The sequence below is a fragment of the Rana temporaria genome, chromosome 6 (genome assembly GCF_905171775.1).
Source record: "Rana temporaria chromosome 6, aRanTem1.1, whole genome shotgun sequence".
Taxonomy (NCBI): Eukaryota; Metazoa; Chordata; class Amphibia; order Anura; family Ranidae; genus Rana; species Rana temporaria.
In genome coordinates, this window is record NC_053494.1 from 15912301 (window position 1) to 15929045 (window position 16745).

Genomic DNA, 16745 nt, shown 5'->3' on the forward strand with positions numbered 1-16745 from the left:
GAAGCCGTGTTTACACACGGCTCTCCCCGTTCTTCAGCTCCGGGGAGCGATCGCGACGGAGCGGCTATAAACGAATAGCCGCACCGTCGTCCCGGATCGTTCCCCGCGGGAATCCGCCCGCCGCACGCAGCGGGGGGGTCCCGATCGGACCCCCGACCCGCGGAAAGGCAAGGACGTATATATACGCCCTTCTGCCTGTCCGTGCCTTTTTGCGGACGTAAATAGTCGTGCGGCGGGCGTTAAGTGGTTAAGGATTCCAAGTCAGCTGCTTAAGAATCCCCCCAACTGTACAAAAAGGATCTCATACACAATGCAGCCACAGATCCTCCAAAACCTTTATATTTTATGGCCTAATTGACATCCACCTGTGTCGGGGCGATCGCTCGCAGGTCATCCTTCCATGAGCGCCGCTGGGGATCTCCCATTGTCTGGCCCATTCACAGGTGTGAGCATAGGGATTATTTACTCCGACTGACACCAACTATGGGGATTATTTTATCGGACACCCAGGCAGGTGGTGGGGGCCTCTGGGCTTAATAATCGAAGGGGCCCCATGGAGCAGAGAAGTGGGGGGGGTGGGTTGTTACCGCCAACCGATCATAGTTGTTGAGGAGGACTGGATTTGCCGACCGACCTATTGAAGTTGTTGAGCAGCGGGGGGGCAGTGTGCCGACCGATCATACTTGTTGAGCCGGGGGGGGGGGGGATAGACTTCTTACCTCTTCCCAGGGCCACCTTCAGTAATTTTGGGGCCCCTTACACAGCTGCAGTGAAGGGGCCCCCTGGAGCATCGAAGTTGTTGAGGGGGGCTGGGACATGTTTTTTGAATTAGGGCAGTCAGGTTGGGGGAGGTTGCTAAGGGGGGAGTGTAAGGGGTGTTTCTTAGGCCACCAGATTCAGTCGGAGCTCGTGGCAGAAGAAGAAAACAACTAATTTCCCGCCCACCCTCCCCTTTTTTTGGACCCGATTTTGTTTTATTTCTTCGTGCCCCTTTTTTGTTTTTTTTTTGGGTTCCCAGGGTTTTGTAGGCTATTGGGATGGGTGGGAATTTTTCATTTTTATGGCGTTCTCAAGTCGTAGCAGCGGGAGGTCTATGGGGTCTTTGAAGGCGGTGTTGAGAAATTAATGGAGGTTTAGGGGGGTTGGGCCCATCTGGAGGTATGGGTGTCCCTTCCCTTACTAACCAGACATATGGGAACAATGTTTTTTTCCGATAGGTGGCTGTATCTGAAGGAGAAAAAGTGGAATTGTCCCTGAGCTGGCGTAATACACGGCGTGGGGCCTTCTTGGTTAATGGGGTACAGATACAACCATTTAAGGAATAATAATTGGCTTTCAAAGATCTCTAGACCAGGATGGTTAAAAAAATCTCAGTTTGTTTTTGTTGTAACGGTTTATGCATGAAGTATTATATGCATTAAAATTGTAGGCTGAATAATTTCTGTATTGTATTATGTTTGTTGTAATAAACAAATGGCTGCTATGGCCATTCGACTCCAAAAAGGAGTGTGTGTCGAGTGGTCAATTTTAGAATGCAAGGATGGGGGTTTTTTTCTTTGCGATTGTAGCCTTGTTATTGGGAAAATTCGGAGCCTCGGGAACTTGCACATGCATTAGTCAAGGACTCAAACCTTAAGTGTATGCATTCAAATTTTATTCATTAAAATAGAAAATTCCAGCATTTCAGATTTCACAGTAAAACAAGATAATTAAAAAAGACATTCTGGGTCTGTTTTGGGAATTTAATGCAATTATGCAGAAAAAATATCGGAGTTAATACATTTTCATGGAGGACCTTTATGTTGGCAAGTAGGACGCTGCCAGCCACCATACATGCAATTAAATTTCCTACAGTCCATCTCTGCTTAAAAAGGTTAACCCCCGCCTAAGACTGACCACTTAATTTAAAGCCGGCTCAAAAGGGTTCAAGTATTTGCCATCATTTTTTAAACCTTCCGTCTGGGCGGTTCCTCCACGATTGCAGAAACATATGGAGAAGCCAGTGCAGAGGCATGGGCGATATCAGAAACTCTAGTGGCAGACTGTTTATACCACCCAGGAAGTGGAATTCACTCAAAATCCTCCCAGTACAGTTTACTCACCTTCCCTTCACTGAGCACTACTGGCAGTAAAGATAATACCCAGTACTTCCAGGTACGGGGGAGCATGCTAGGCACTCTCCTTCCTATGTGATAGAACTGGTGCTTGGTAAAGGACCATTGCCGTCACATCAGGGTATTGTCAAGTAGCTCATAGGCTTCTTTCTTTGCTACCAGTGGTTGAAGCGTGTAGTGGGGGAGATAAAGGCGACATGTACTACTGGCTAAGGGGCATTAAAAGAACATGTGAGGGCAAAGCGCAGGTCTGCTTTAAGGATGTACCACCTTTGTTACTGTATTTTTATGTTGAGTAAAACTCAATAAAATTCACCTGTTAAAAGAAAAAAAAAAGGTTGTACCCCCAAAATGAGAATTCTCAAGTGCGAAAGGAAATTAAGGTTTACGTGTGCTTGAATGTGACCCAGGCCCCATCGTCCACATACACCACAACATGCAACGGCTCAGTGAAGGTGGCAGTAAAGCTGTGTATATGTCTGTATAACCCTTTAGACGGGTGGAAGAGCTCATAAAAGGACAGTCTACCAGCCTCGTAATCCAGATAGATTCCGATCACTTGAGAGCATTGTTCATGAAGCAGCGACTGGGCTTTGGAGTTGTGGGCCGCCATGTATTTTTTGGTGTATTTGCGCAGGCACCACGACTTGTTGTTATCGCCAATACCGGACTGTTTCCCATCTCGCTCGATGCTAGGATAGGCTAAGCCAATGTCCCATATACCAGCAACGCTGGCCTCTACTTCCCAGTAGTGCTGTCCTTCTTTAAAGCTATTCACACTCAGCACCTGGTTGTAAACCATAAATCTCAGGGGTGACCTCAGCCGGCCGTGGTTCGTATCAGAGTCAGCCATGAATTTCAAGTCCACTGATAATTCCATCTTGTTGTGAGCCGTTCTGATGTCCATTAGCAGCGGCGAAACATCACATAGGTGGATATTTTTCTTGATGCCATTTGCAATATCCAACAGACCCGTGTGCAAGATATTGGAGACCAAACCTTCGTTCAGGTCACCAATGAGTTGGCTTGTTTTGTCCTCGTCGGGAACATTTTCAATAACATCCTTTGCCGATTTTCGTCTTTTCAAGATGGAAAAGGGATCCTCGTCGTTGCAGATGCTCCGAATACGGTTAATACTCTGAGTCAGCCTATCCGATTTTACGTCCAACCGTTTGATCAGATTGGATACTTGCGATCGAATCGCTTTGGTCTGCCTGTTGAGCTCCCCTGAAATTCTCCTCTCCAGACTGTTCAGTTGTTCCCGGATATCCTCGAGCGATCCATTGACCTTCTTGGTGATGGAGTCTGCATTCCTCTGCACTTTCTCTACGTGGTTTATGGCCGTTTGGAGGCACTTTTCCGATTCTCTTTTTCCCGACATTAGAGTTTCCAAAATATTCCTCATCTCCTTTGTTTTCTTCTCGGAGACTTCATAGATTGGCTGCACCAAGTGTCCCCGATGGTCTCCCACGGCAAAGCAAGATATGCAGATGCAAACTTCGTCTTCGAAACAATAATACTTCAGCATCTTCTTGTGAGTGGAGCACTGCATGTTTTCAAGAGAAGTTGTAGGGTTGATTAAGCAATGGTCAACCGACTTGTTATGGCGGCTCAAGTGCTTGCCGCAAAAAGAGGTCTCGCACTGAAGGCACATCTTGGTAGCCGATTCTGGAAAATCGCAGTAGGTGCACAGCATCTTGGCCTTCTCTTGCTCTGGATGGGCCAGCAAGTAACACTCCACTAGGTTACAGAGATTTCCGTTCTTCTCCGGCTGAGGGCGCTCTAAATACTCCGCCCTGCACACAGGACACGTATAAGCGGCAGACCTCTCCTGGGTATCCAGCACAGATTTGATACAACTCTGGCAGAAGTTGTGACCACATTGTAGGGATACCGGGTCCGTGTAGCTTTCCAGACAGATTGAACAGCTCAGCTCCTCCCCCAGATCATCAGATGAAGTCATCCTAGAAGGATCAGAGTTAAAGGACATGTTATGTTAAAAAATATTTGGTTGGTTGAAATATGAACAAAGCATATCCCTCTATAGTGTGTACTTGCATTAACCACTTCCATACCAGGCACTTACGCACCTTCCTGCCCAAGCCAATTTTCAGCTCTGTCGCACTTTGAATGACAATTGCGCGGTCGTGCTACACTGTACCCAAACAATTTTTTATCATTTTGTTCCCACAAATAGAGCTTTCTCTTGTTGGTATTTGATCACCTCTGCGTTTTTTTTTTTTTTGCGCAACAACTAAAAAAAGACCGAAAATTTTGAAAAAAAATAACGTTTATTTTATTTCTGTTAATTTTTTTTGTAAATAAGTAAGTTTTCTACTTTGATTACGGGCACCGGTGAGGCGGCACTGATGGGCACCATAGAGGCGGCACTGATGGCATCACTTGTGCCCATGTTGCCAGTCAGTGCCCATTTGTGGGCACTGATTGGCATCTATTTTTTTTTTTTTTTTACTGCCCTTCCCTGGTGGTCCAGTGTGGGCATCTGAGGGGGGGCTGCGCTGATAAACAATCAGCGCGAACCCCCCCTGTCAGGAGAGCCGCCGATCGGCTCTCCTCTACTCGTGTCTGTCAGACGCGAGTGAGGAAGAGCCATCAACGGCTCTTTCTGTTTACATCGTGATCAGCCGTGATTGGACACGGCTGATCACGTGGTAAAGAGTCTCCACCGGAGGCTCTTTACCGAGATCGGAGATGCAGAGTGTCAGACTGACACCCCACATCACCGATCGGCGCACTGGCGCGCGCCGGCATGAAATCCTGCAGGACGTCCAGTCAGGATTTCACAACCACTTCCTGGACGTCAATTGTCCATTGACCGGGCGGGAAGTGGTTAAATAAGCACTTATCGAAAATTCCGACAATTAAAGTCAGATGTGAGCTTTTGGTCAGAAATTCTGACCGTGTGTAGGCTCCATCAGAATTTCCGCCAAGAAAAATTTGAAAGCTGGTTCTCAAATTTTCCGACAAGAAAAGTTCTTGGAGGAAATTCCGATCGTCTGTATGCAATCCTGACGCACCAAAAACCATGCATGCTCAGAAGCATTGAACTTCATTTTTCTTCGGCTCGTCATAGTGCCAGCGCCTTGAGGCAATTAAGTTCGCATTTGTTGCGCTATACAAGTTTCTCACTCACTCAGTGTTGTATGTCACCGCGTTCTTGGCGGTCGGAACTTGGTGTGACCGTGTGTGTATGCAACACAAGTTTGAGCCAAGATTCCGTCAAAAAATAAAAAAAATCCACAGTTTTCTTGTCGGATTTTACGATCGTGTGTACGTGGCATAAGTGTCATTTCTGTCTGCTGCTTTGTTCCTCCGTTATCAGCGTGAATCACTTCTAACAAGTTTTCCTGACACCAAGAGAACAAATGGTGACAGGGGAGGGACCTCCAGCAGATTGACAGCCTTAGCTCTAATTATTAAAAAAAAAAAAAAAAAATTCCTTCCTGATCCCCCAAGAGGCAATCGGATTTTCCCTGGATCAACTTTACCTATAAAATGTGTTCCAGATGCTTTTCCCCCCCCTTCCACAGTACTAGGATCCGGTGCATTTTTGATGCATTCCAGTGTTTTTGGTGCAGTTTTACTTCATTCCAGCGCAGCATGTTCCACTTTTTTTCCCCCCTGGAACTGCAAGCATCAGTGTGAACTATGCCATGGCAAACCATGCAACCTATTTTCTATGTGCTTTGGATGCAAAAAAAAAATGTAATAAATAATCAAGCACTGGAAGGCATGTTGTGTGAACTAGCCTTTAGGTCCAATTTACACCACATGCAGTCCAGAGCATTTTGTTTCTGCATCAAAAACACACGAATTCCAATGGCACAATTCTCACCAATGCTTGCAGTTCCAGGGGCGAAAAAAAAAGGTAGAACATGTTGCATTGAACTGTACTGGAATGCAGTAAAATGGCATCAAAAACGCACTGAAATGCACCTATGCATTACTGTATCCCAGTAAAGTTCACTGCAACATGTTCCACTTTTTTTTTTTTCTCTCCGGGAACTGCAAGCATTGGTGTGAACGAGGCCATTGGAATCCATGCGTTTTTGATGCGCAAAAAAACAGACAACTGGCCCTCAGGCTTAGTTCACACAACATGTGTTCCCCTTCCCATCCAAAAATCACTGAAACACACGTGTGAACTAGGCCTGAGGGCCAGTTGTCTTTTTTGTTTGTTCCCCCCCCCCCACCACACTTTTTTTTTTTTTGCATCAAAAACGCATGGATTCCAATGGCCGAGTTCTCACCAATGCTTGCAGTTCCCAGTGACAATAAAAAAAAAAAAAAAAAAAAAAAGAAACAAAAACAGATGCAGAAACAAAAAAACGCACTGGACTGCATGTGGTGTGAATTGGATCTAAGGCTGGATTCTCGCATTTTTCGTGCTTTTTGCATTTTTTTCAGATTTGCACTACAGAACATGTTCCATAGGAAACCATGTCAAATGGACTGCACTTCAAATCTGCAAAACGCACACAAAAAAAAAAAAAAAATGCATTAGGTGTGAATCCAGTAAAACGCATCAAAAATGCGCCAGACCCCAGGTACAGTAAAAAAACACCCTCATCTGGAATGCAACAGAAGGCAGTCAGTAGATGGACTTCAGTACAAGCACAGAAATCTGGCTTGTCCCTGCTGAACCAGTGGAATTGTAATCCGTGTATGGCCAATAGCATTGGAAAAAGCCAGACAACTAGAACGTCCATACGTCCATACGGGTGGGGCTGCTGCAAATTGTCCCTTTACAAAAAAAAAAGAAGAAATAAAGAAAAATATATGTATAAAAGAAATGATAAAAAAAAGGGGGTTAGCCATCCGGGGCCCTGGGGACCTTTAATAAATAATAAAAAAGAAACCTCTGTGCCCTTTAATAAATATATATATATATATATATATATAAAATAAACATTTATACAGGTGTACTGCCTGTACCCCACTGATGGCGGCCCTGAATACAATACATAACAATACAATGGAAGTTACACATACCTTATATTATAGGAAAGTCTGTCTGCAAAGCACCAAACTCAGAAATGGTGGAAAGCTCCTTCCCTTATGATCACACTCCTCTGTGCTCAGCTGGGCAGAGACTTGGTTTAACCCCTTTGTTACCCAAAGGAAATGCTGTACTAAAAGTGGTATTAACCGCTTGCCTACCAAACACTTTCACCCCCTTCCTGATCAGGCCAATTTTTTCATCTTTCCACGCTGTCACACTTTGAATGACAATTGCACGGTCATGCTACACTGTACCTATGCCATATGAAATGTGTATCATTGTTTCCACACAGATGGAACTTTCTGTTGGTGGCCTTTAACCACTTCAGCCCCGGACCATATTGCTGGTCAAAGACCAGAGCACTTTTTGCGATTCGGCACTGCGTTGCTTTAACTGACAATTTGCAATAAGCGTTTATTGATTGGTTTGCGCAAAAGTTATAGCTTTTACAAAATAGGGGGTATTTTTATGGCATTTTTATTAATATATTTTTTTTACTAGTAATGGCGGCGATCAGCGATTTTTTTTCGGTACTGCGACATTATGGCGGACACTTCGGACACTTTTGACCCATTTTTGGGACCATTGGCATTTTTATAGCGATCAGTGCTATAAAAATGCATTGATTACTATAAAAATGCCACTAGCAGGGAAGGGGTTAACACTAGGGGGCGGGGAAGGGGTTAAGTATGTTCCCTGGGTGTGTTCTAACTGTAGGGGGGGTGGACTCACTAGGGGAAATGACAGATCGCTGTCCTCGGAAAATAAAAAACAGTATTTTTGCATGTATGTGCAGTTGCTGTAGATCGCTGTAGATCTGAGGGGAAGCTTTGAAATTAGGGGAAGCTCTGCTGATTTTATCATCCAATCGTGTACAAGCAAAAATACTGTTTTTTATTTTCCTTGCATTTCCCCCTCAGATCTACAGCGACTGCACTTCCAAGTGTACTTTCAGTGCACTTGCAGTGCAAAGTGGATTTGCCTTTCGTAAATAACTCCCTATGCCTTACTGATCCCAGTACTGCCCACCTAACCCACCCACAGTGTGCCCTCTTTACCCAACCACACTGTGCTATACTGATCTCCATACTGTGCCCTCCTGACCAACCCACACTGTGCCCTTCTGACCCCCGTGCTGTGCCCACCTGACCCATCGTACTTTGCTCTGCTTGAAAGTACTAATTAATAAATGTTTAGTTCTATCAACTGTATATACTTTAATTCTTGAGTGCAGGTGCGTAAATTGGGGCAGGCTGGTAGGGGCCCCAGTGCTTTAGTTTGCCCAGGGGCCCATAATTCTAATAAAAAGTGTGTGGAAGTGATCGGGTAGCTTTAGAGCCGTCCTAATTATTCCACCAGAAAGCTGACAGTCGGCTTGACAGTTTTTAAACACAGAGTATCTTTAAAAGCGCTTGTTATCAGCCGCCATTTATATACGGCGCTGGAAGACAAAAGGCTAAGCGTTACAAATTGAATATTCTTTCATTTGATGTTACAGTTTTTCCAGCAAACGAAACGCTCTAATTGGTGCGATGTCAGCGAGAAGATGAAGAAAGCCCAAACTTTGAGAATTCGCTTTATTCACTTTTGTCTTCTCTGAAGTTCTCGTTAGCCTCGCCGACTAACCTCGCCGAAACCAAATTAGAACGTCTCTGTTTTTACGATCGCGCTAATTGCCCGCATTCACAGAGACTCCGCTAGTTCTCTTCGAGATAAATCTGACTCGTATCCTCGCAGCCTGCCTGACCCCGCGCCCCTCCTATCCTCAAAAACGCACCATCGATTTTCCCGTAAGAAAAACTCAGCCCGTCGAGGCTTTTGGCAGCAAAAAATCTTAAGTGCAGCAAAAGTGCTAATAGACGCGGCTAAAAATAGCTTTAATGAGATTGAAGCCACCGCGTGCGCTGGTCAAGATTTTATGTCCGTTATAGATATATATATATAAAAAAAGAAGTGCTGGAAGCAAAATGCTATCATCTGACGCACTGGTGCTCTGTGACATGATTACATTTTGCGCAAATCTGTAATATTTTAGGCGACTTTTTGTTTTTCCTGGAAAAGGCGCTGATTGCCTTCCAAAAATAATTTAAATACAGTTCTATTAATAGCATTACCGTAATAAAAATGTCACTTTGTTTTTCACACGGCGTACACAGATTTAAAAAAAAGAACTGTTTAGCCTCGTACACACGCTCGGTTTTCTCGGCAAGAACCAGCAAGAAAACTGCTGGCAGAGCTTTCTTGCCGAGAAAACCGAGCGTGTGTACGAGGCTTTCAGGTTTCTCGTCGTGAAATCTGTCCAGAATCTCAACGAGAAAAATAGAGATCCTGCTCTTTTTTCTCGTCGAGATTCTTGTCGGCCTGTTTCCCGACGAGAAACCCGAGAGTGTGTATACTTACCTGTCGCCGCGGAAACCCGCGCATGCTCGAAATGACTTAGACGCATGCGCGGTAGCTTCCACGGCATAGGTAGGGTGAAGCAAGATGGCGGCAACGCCATCGAATGTGAGGAGCGCATGCTGGTCGTACGCGATGACGTCACTGCGTTCTTGCCTTGAAAAAGTCAGGGGCCCGGATTCAGGTAGAATTGCGCATTATTTACGGAGGCGCAGGGCAACGTTTTTGCCCTGCGCCCCCGCAAATTTGCTCCGCTGCCCTTGCGCAGGCGCGCGGCAAAATGCCCGGCACAAGAGCACGCAATTTAAATGATCCCGTAGGGGGCGGGAATCATTTAAATTAGGCGCGTTCCCGCGCCGATCGTAGAGCGCATGCTTCGTCGGGAAACTTTCCCGACGTGCATTGCGGCTAATGACGTCGCAAGGACATCATTTGCTTCAAAGTGAACATGAATGGCGTCCAGCGCCATTCACGATTCACTTACGCAAACTACGTAAAATTAAAATTTTGCAACGCGGGAACGACGGGTATATGAAACATGGGCTGCCCCTGCTAATAGCAGGGGCAGCCTTGCGCGAAAACCGCCGTACGTAAACGGCGTAAATTGCGTACGCAGGGCTCGCGCAACGTTGTGAATCGGTGTTAGTATGCTATTTGCATACTATTCACTGAGCACAACGGGAACGCCACCTAGCGGCCACCGCAAGAATGCAGCCTAAGATATGCGGGCATAAGAGCCTTATGTCGCGCAGATCTTAGGCTGCAGTTGGCGTAACGAGGTTCCTGAATCAGGAGCACTCGTTACGCCGGGGCAAGTAAGCAATTGCGCTGTGTAACCTATGGTTACACAGGCGCAATTGCTTCTTGAATCTACCCCAGTGTGTACACTCGGGCAACAAGAGATTCTTGCCAAGAATCTCGTCGGGAAAAACAACGTTTTTTTCGGGTAGTTTTTTTTAAATCTAAGCCATACTTACCGTTTTAGAGAGCGATCTTCTCCGCCGCTTCCGGGTATGGGCTGCGGGACTGGGCGTTCCTAGTTGATTGACAGGCTTCCGACGGTCGCATACATCGCGTCACGAGTAGCCGAAAGAAGCCGAACGTCGGTGCGGCTCTATACGGCGCCTGCGCACCGACGTTCGGCTACTTTCGGAAAATCGTGACGCGATGGATGCGACCGTCGGAAGCCTGTCAATCAACTAGGAACGCCCAGTCCCGCAGCCCATACCCGGAAGCGGCGGAGAAGATCGCTCTCTAAAACGGTAAGTACGGCTTCGATTTAAAAAAACACCCGATTCCCCTAGACAAAATGAGCATCAATCTAATGTTAAAAATATACTTTTCGGGTGAACCTCCACTTTAACGTGCATTGAATTCAATGCAAAATGCGGGGGAAAAAAATCACGTTTTTAACGCCGCTTTTTTCCTGGCGTCTGTACTAGCTTTACAGCCCGTTTTTTAAAACGTCAGTGGGCATGAGGCCTAAGAAAGTTGATGGCCAGCAAAAAAGCGGAGCGTGCCCAGCAGACCATATGGCCTGCATGGTAGTTTTAATTTCCTGACAGGTCCACTTTAAAGATTGTAAATCAAACTAAAGTTAAACAAAAATAAAGTTTACCGTTTCTTCACTTTGTTTTTATATAACTATTATTGTCAGATAAACTCAGTACTCTGCAGGATAATTGTTATTGTCACAGCCATCTTCCATGACATCTGTGAGTGCGCTGATTTTCAATGTCACCGACAACTCATGAAGGATGGAGATTTCATAACGCTTTATTATTGCAGAAAATCAATGCTGAACTTTCATAAATTAAAGAGAAACAGAAAACCTATTATCCTATAATAAACTTTTCCCACTCCTTTAACGTCACCGTTACTTTCCTATTTGTTTTTTGTACGTTGAGTAGTGCTCTTATGCTTTCCATATGTAGACCTATTTAAATGCAGCTTTGTGAGAAGAAAAGGCTTTAGAAAGGCAGATGCGCTGAAGTGCTCAGAAATAGATTGCCATATTGTGCCATTGCATAATGATGCTCAATGTGTGTCATTGTACCTCCTCTATTGGCTGCTGGAAGGAGAACTACTAATCCTAATTGGCTGAGTATATGGAATAAATCAGGTACAACCAATAAATAAATAAAATACTAGTCAGAGAACAGCAGTATATTACAAGCGAGGACGGGCAACTTCTGATTCATTTCAGGCAACCCTGAAGAGGTAGAGATCTACCTGAATGACATGGAGGAGATCAAAGAAATCCAGTTTGCAGCGCTCTTTTTTAAAGCGGAGTTCCGGCCACAATTTCACTTTTTAAATATAAATACCCCTGTAATACACAATCTTAATGTATTCTAGTAAAGTTAGTCTGTAAACTAAGGTCCGTTTTGTTAGGTTGTTACAGCATTTAGACACTTTATAAAATAGAAATTGACTGGGGCCATCTTAAGTGTGGGCATCATGAAGCCAGACTGTATGACTTCCTGGATTTCAGCCTTGCAGACCTCGCACATGCTCAGTGCTGCACAAGCAGTGTAATAGGTTTCAGATCAGGTTTCAGCACCTGTGCTGTCCAAGTCACATGATTCTTCGAGACTGGGGAGTGCACAGACTCCTGGAAAGTTACACCCACTACATTCCCAGGAGTCTGTGTGGTGTAGGTTAAGCACCTAGGTGCAGGAAGAGGGAAGATTAACTATTCTGCCTAGCAACAACACTTTGAAGGCATCTAAAAAAATTTTTTTTTTTTCTTAAAGGACTAATGACATTTTTTTTAAACTACATGTAATGTTATATTTATGGGTGGAACTCCACTTTAAGAGAAAACCTAGCAGAGGATCAATAAAAAGTAAGGAAGGTTTAACCTCTTTACCACCGAGGACGTCCCTGGGACGTCCTCCACTTTGAGCGGTGATATCTCAATGATGGGTGCAGCTACAGGCATCATTCAGATATCGCTGTCTTCAGCCGCCGATTCTCTGCACCATAAGAACGATCAAAGCGGCGGTACCGCCGCTTGATCGTTCTTATAGGCAGCGAGAGGGGACACCCCCCCCCTCCCGCCGCCATCCGGTGCTTCCCCGGGCTCTCCCGTGCCATCAGGGGCCCGGAGAGCGAATCGGTCGGCGCTCGTTGCAGAACCATAGAGATGACTGGTGACCAGATGGTCACAGTCATCTCTATTACCGTCGGAGGACCGGGCACGACGTTATGACGTCACGCCCGGTACCTGGAAGTAAACAAAGCCGCAATCGCGGCTGTCGGCATGCGATCGGTGATTTTTTTTTTTCAAAACGCCCCTGTCCCCGTTATCTCGCACGCAGAAGCGAACACGCATGCAGGTCCCGCCCACATATGTAAACACCGTTCAAACCCCACATGTGAGGTATTGTTGCGTGCGTTAGAGCGTGTGCAACAATTCTAGCACTAGACCTCCTCTGAAACCCGAAAATAGTAACCTGTAAAAAATGTTAAAGCGTCACCTATGGAGATTTTTAAGTACCGAAGTTTGGCGCCATTCCATGAATGTGCGCAATTTTAAAGCGTGACATGTTAGGTATCTATTTACTCGGCGTAACATAATCTTTCACATTATACAAAAAAATTGGGCTAACTTTACTGTTTTGTTATTTTTTAATTCATATTTTTTAATTCATGAAACCGTTTTTTTTCCCAAAAAAAGGCTTTTGAAAAATTATTGCGCAAATACCGTGCGAGAAAAAAAGTTGCAATGACCGCCATTTTATTCCCTATGGTGTCTGCTAAAAAAATGTGTCTGCTAATTTTCTAGCAAAAAAATTGTGATGTTTACATGAAGGAGAGAATTGCCAAAATTAACCCGGTGGGCAAGTGGTTAAAGAGTTTAGGGGTCAGTAGTACAGTATGTAATGCAGAGTTCAGGGGTCAGTAGTATGTAATGCAGAGTTCAGGGGTCAGTAGTATGTAATGCAGAGATTAGGGGTCAGTAGTATGTAATGCAGAGTTCAGGGGTCAGTAGTATGTAATGCAGAGTTCAGGGGTCAGCAGTATGTAATGCAGAGTTCAGGGGTCAGTAGTATGTAATGCAGAGTTCAGGGGTCAGTAGTATATAATGCCGAGCTTGGGGGTCAGTAGTATGTAATGCAGAGATTAGGGGTCAGCAGTATGTAATGCAGAGATTAGGGGTCAGTAGTATGTAATGCAGAGTTCAGGGGTCAGTAGTATGTAATGCAGAGTTCAGGGGTCACTAGTATGTAATGCAGAGTTCAGGGGTCAGTAGTATGTAATGCAGAGTTCAGGGGTCAGTAGTATGTAATGCAGAGTTCAGGGGTCAGTAGTATGTAATGCAGAGTTCAGGGGTCAGTAGTATATAATGCCGAGCTTGGGGGTCAGTAGTATGTAATGCAGAGATTAGGGGTCAGCAGTATGTAATGCAGAGATTAGGGGTCAGTAGTATGTAATGCAGAGTTCAGGGGTCAGTAGTATGTAATGCAGAGTTCAGGGGTCAGTAGTTTGTAATGCAGAGTTCAGGGGTCAGTAGTATGTAATGCAGAGTTCAGGGGTCAGTAGTATGTAATGCAGAGTTCAGGGGTCAGTAGTATGTAATGCAGAGATTAGGGGTCAGTAGTATGTAATACAGAGATTAGGGGTCAGTAGTATGTAATGCAGAGTTCAGGGGTCAGTAGTATGTAATGCAGAGATTAGGGGTCAGTAGTATGTAATGCAAAGTTCAGGGGTCAGTAATATGTAATGCAAAGTTCAGGGGTCAGTAGTATGTAATGCAGAGATTAGGGGTCAGTAGTATGTAATGCAGAGATTAAGGGTCAGTAGTATGTAATGCAGAGATTAGGGGTCAGTAGTATGTAATGCAGAGTTCAGGGGTCAGTAGTATGTAATGCAGAGTTCAGGGGTCAGCAGTATGTAATGCAGGGTTTAGGGGTCAGTAGTATGTAATGCAGAGTTCAGGGGTCAGTAGTATGTAATGCAAAGTTCAGGGGTCAGTAATATGTAATGCAGAGTTCAGGGGTCAGTAGTATGTAATGCAGAGTTCAGGGGTCAGAAGTATGTAATGCAGAGATTAGGGGTCAGTAGTATGTAATGCAGAGTTTAGGGGTCAGTAGTATGTAATGCAGAGATTAGGGGTCAGTAGTATGTAATGCAGAGATTAGGGGTCAGTAGTATGTAATGCAGAGTTCAGGGGTCAGTAGTATGTAATGCAGAGATTAGGGGTCAGTAGTATGTAATGCAGAGATTAGGGGTCAGTAGTATGTAATGCAAAGTTCAGGGGTCAGTAATATGTAATGCAAAGTTCAGGGGTCAGTAGTATGTAATGCAGAGATTAGGGGTCAGTAGTATGTAATGCAGAGATTAAGGGTCAGTAGTATGTAATGCAGAGATTAAGGGTCAGTAGTATGTAATGCAGAGATTAGGGGTCAGTAGTATGTAATGCAGAGTTTAGGGGTCAGTAGTATGTAATGCAGAGATTAGGGGTCAGTAGTATGTAATGCAGAGATTAGGGGTCAGTAGCATGTAATGCAGAGTTCAGGGGTCAGTAGTATGTAATGCAGAGATTAGGGGTCAGTAGTATGTAATGCAGAGATTAGGGATCAGTAGTATGTAATGCAGAGATTAGGGGTCAGTAGTATGTAATGCAGGGTTTAGGGGTCAGTAGTATGTAATGCAGAGATTAGGGGTCAGTAGTATGTAATGCAGAGATTAGGGGTCAGTAGTATGTAATGCAGAGATTAAGGGTCAGTAGTATGTAATGCAAAGTTCAGGGGTCAGTAATATGTAATGCAAAGTTCAGGGGTCAGTAGTATGTAATGCAGAGATTAGGGGTCAGTAGTATGTAATGCAGAGATTAGGGATCAGTAGTATGTAATGCAGAGATTAGGGGTCAGTAGTATGTAATGCAGAGATTAAGGGTCAGTAGTATGAAATGCAGAGATTAGGGGTCGGTAGTATGTAATGCAGGGTTTAGGGGTCAGTAGTATGTAATGCAGAGATTAGGGGTCAGTAGTATGTAATGCAGAGATTAGGGGTCAGTAGTATGTAATGCAGAGTTTAGGGGTCAGTAGTATGTAATGCAGAGATTAGGGGTCAGTAGTATGTAATGCAGAGATTAGGGGTCAGTAGTATGTAATGCAGAGATTAGGGGTCAGTAGTATGTAATGCAGAGTTTAGGGGTCAGTAGTATGTAATGCAGAGATTAGGGGTCCCGGGTCAGTAGTATGTAATGCAGGGTTCAGTAGTCAGTAGTATGTATCACAGAGTTTGAGGATCAGTAGTATTTGTTGCAGAGCTTAGGGGGATCAGTAGTATGTATCGTAGGGATTAATAGTATATAATGCAGATTTCAGGGATCATTAGTATGCACTGCAGAGTTCAGGGGTCAGTAGTATATAATGCAGAGTTCAGGGGTCAGTAGTATATAATGCAGAGTTCAGGGGTCAGTAATATGTAATGCAGAGTTCAGGGGTCAGTAGTATGTAATGCAGAGTTTGAGGATCACTAGTATTTGTTGCAGAGCTTAGGGGGGTCGGTAGAATGGAATGCAGAGTTCAGTGATCAGTAGTATCTATCGTAGGGATTATTAATAGTATAATGCAGATTTCAGGGCTCAGTAGTATGCACTGCAGAGTTCAAGGGTCAGTAGTATGTATCGCAGAGTTCAGGGGTCAGTAATGCAGATATCAGTATTATGTACTAGGGGTAAGTAAAGCAGAATTGAGGGATCTTCTTTCCTTTGTAAAATTCACACTTTTGCTTCAAATCGAGCAATACCCGGAACCTGGAAGCAGTGGCGGGACAAGGACATCTAGCACCTAGGGCGAACATGCCAAACTGCGCCCCCCCCCCTCAAGATATATGAGCATTATGAGTCAGTAAACCACCCCCCCCCCAAAAAAAAATTGAGCACTAATCTGAATGTTTAACCCTTAAGCATAATTCCCCCATTACAAATCAACCCTCCTGCTGAAATCCCCCCTCCCAGCACAAATCTTTCCCCCACCCCCCAACACAAATGCCCCTCCCAAAAAAAGAGGCTGCATTTGGCATGGCACAGTGGCGACAATGGCATGGCACAGTGACTGCGTTTGGCATGGCACAGTGGCGACAGTTGATGGCACAGTGGCTGTGTTTGGCATGGCACAGTGGCGACAATTGATGGGCACAGTGGCGACAATGGCATGGCACAGTGGCGACAATTGATGGGCACAGTGGCGACAATG

The 16745-nt window shown here is 44.8% G+C and overlaps 1 protein-coding gene across 2 annotated transcripts; it reads right to left on the reverse strand.

Annotated features, from left to right (window-relative positions):
• Positions 1–1632: 1632 nt before the first annotated feature.
• Positions 1633–7228, reverse strand: LOC120943175 (E3 ubiquitin/ISG15 ligase TRIM25-like). Of its 2 annotated transcripts, XM_040356318.1 has the most exons (3): positions 7128–7222; positions 6706–6878; positions 1633–4078 (listed from the first exon to the last, which is right to left on the reverse strand). In XM_040356318.1, the coding sequence occupies exon 3, from the start codon at positions 4075–4077 to the stop codon at positions 2500–2502; it is 1578 nt and encodes a 525-aa protein (XP_040212252.1). In that variant the 5' UTR covers position 4078; positions 6706–6878; positions 7128–7222; the 3' UTR covers positions 1633–2499. The 2 variants fall into 2 exon arrangements, with proteins under 2 accessions (XP_040212252.1, XP_040212251.1); XM_040356317.1 differs by lacking the exon at positions 6706–6878 and having other exon boundaries at positions 7128–7228.
• Between the last annotated feature and the right edge of the window lie 9517 nt (positions 7229–16745).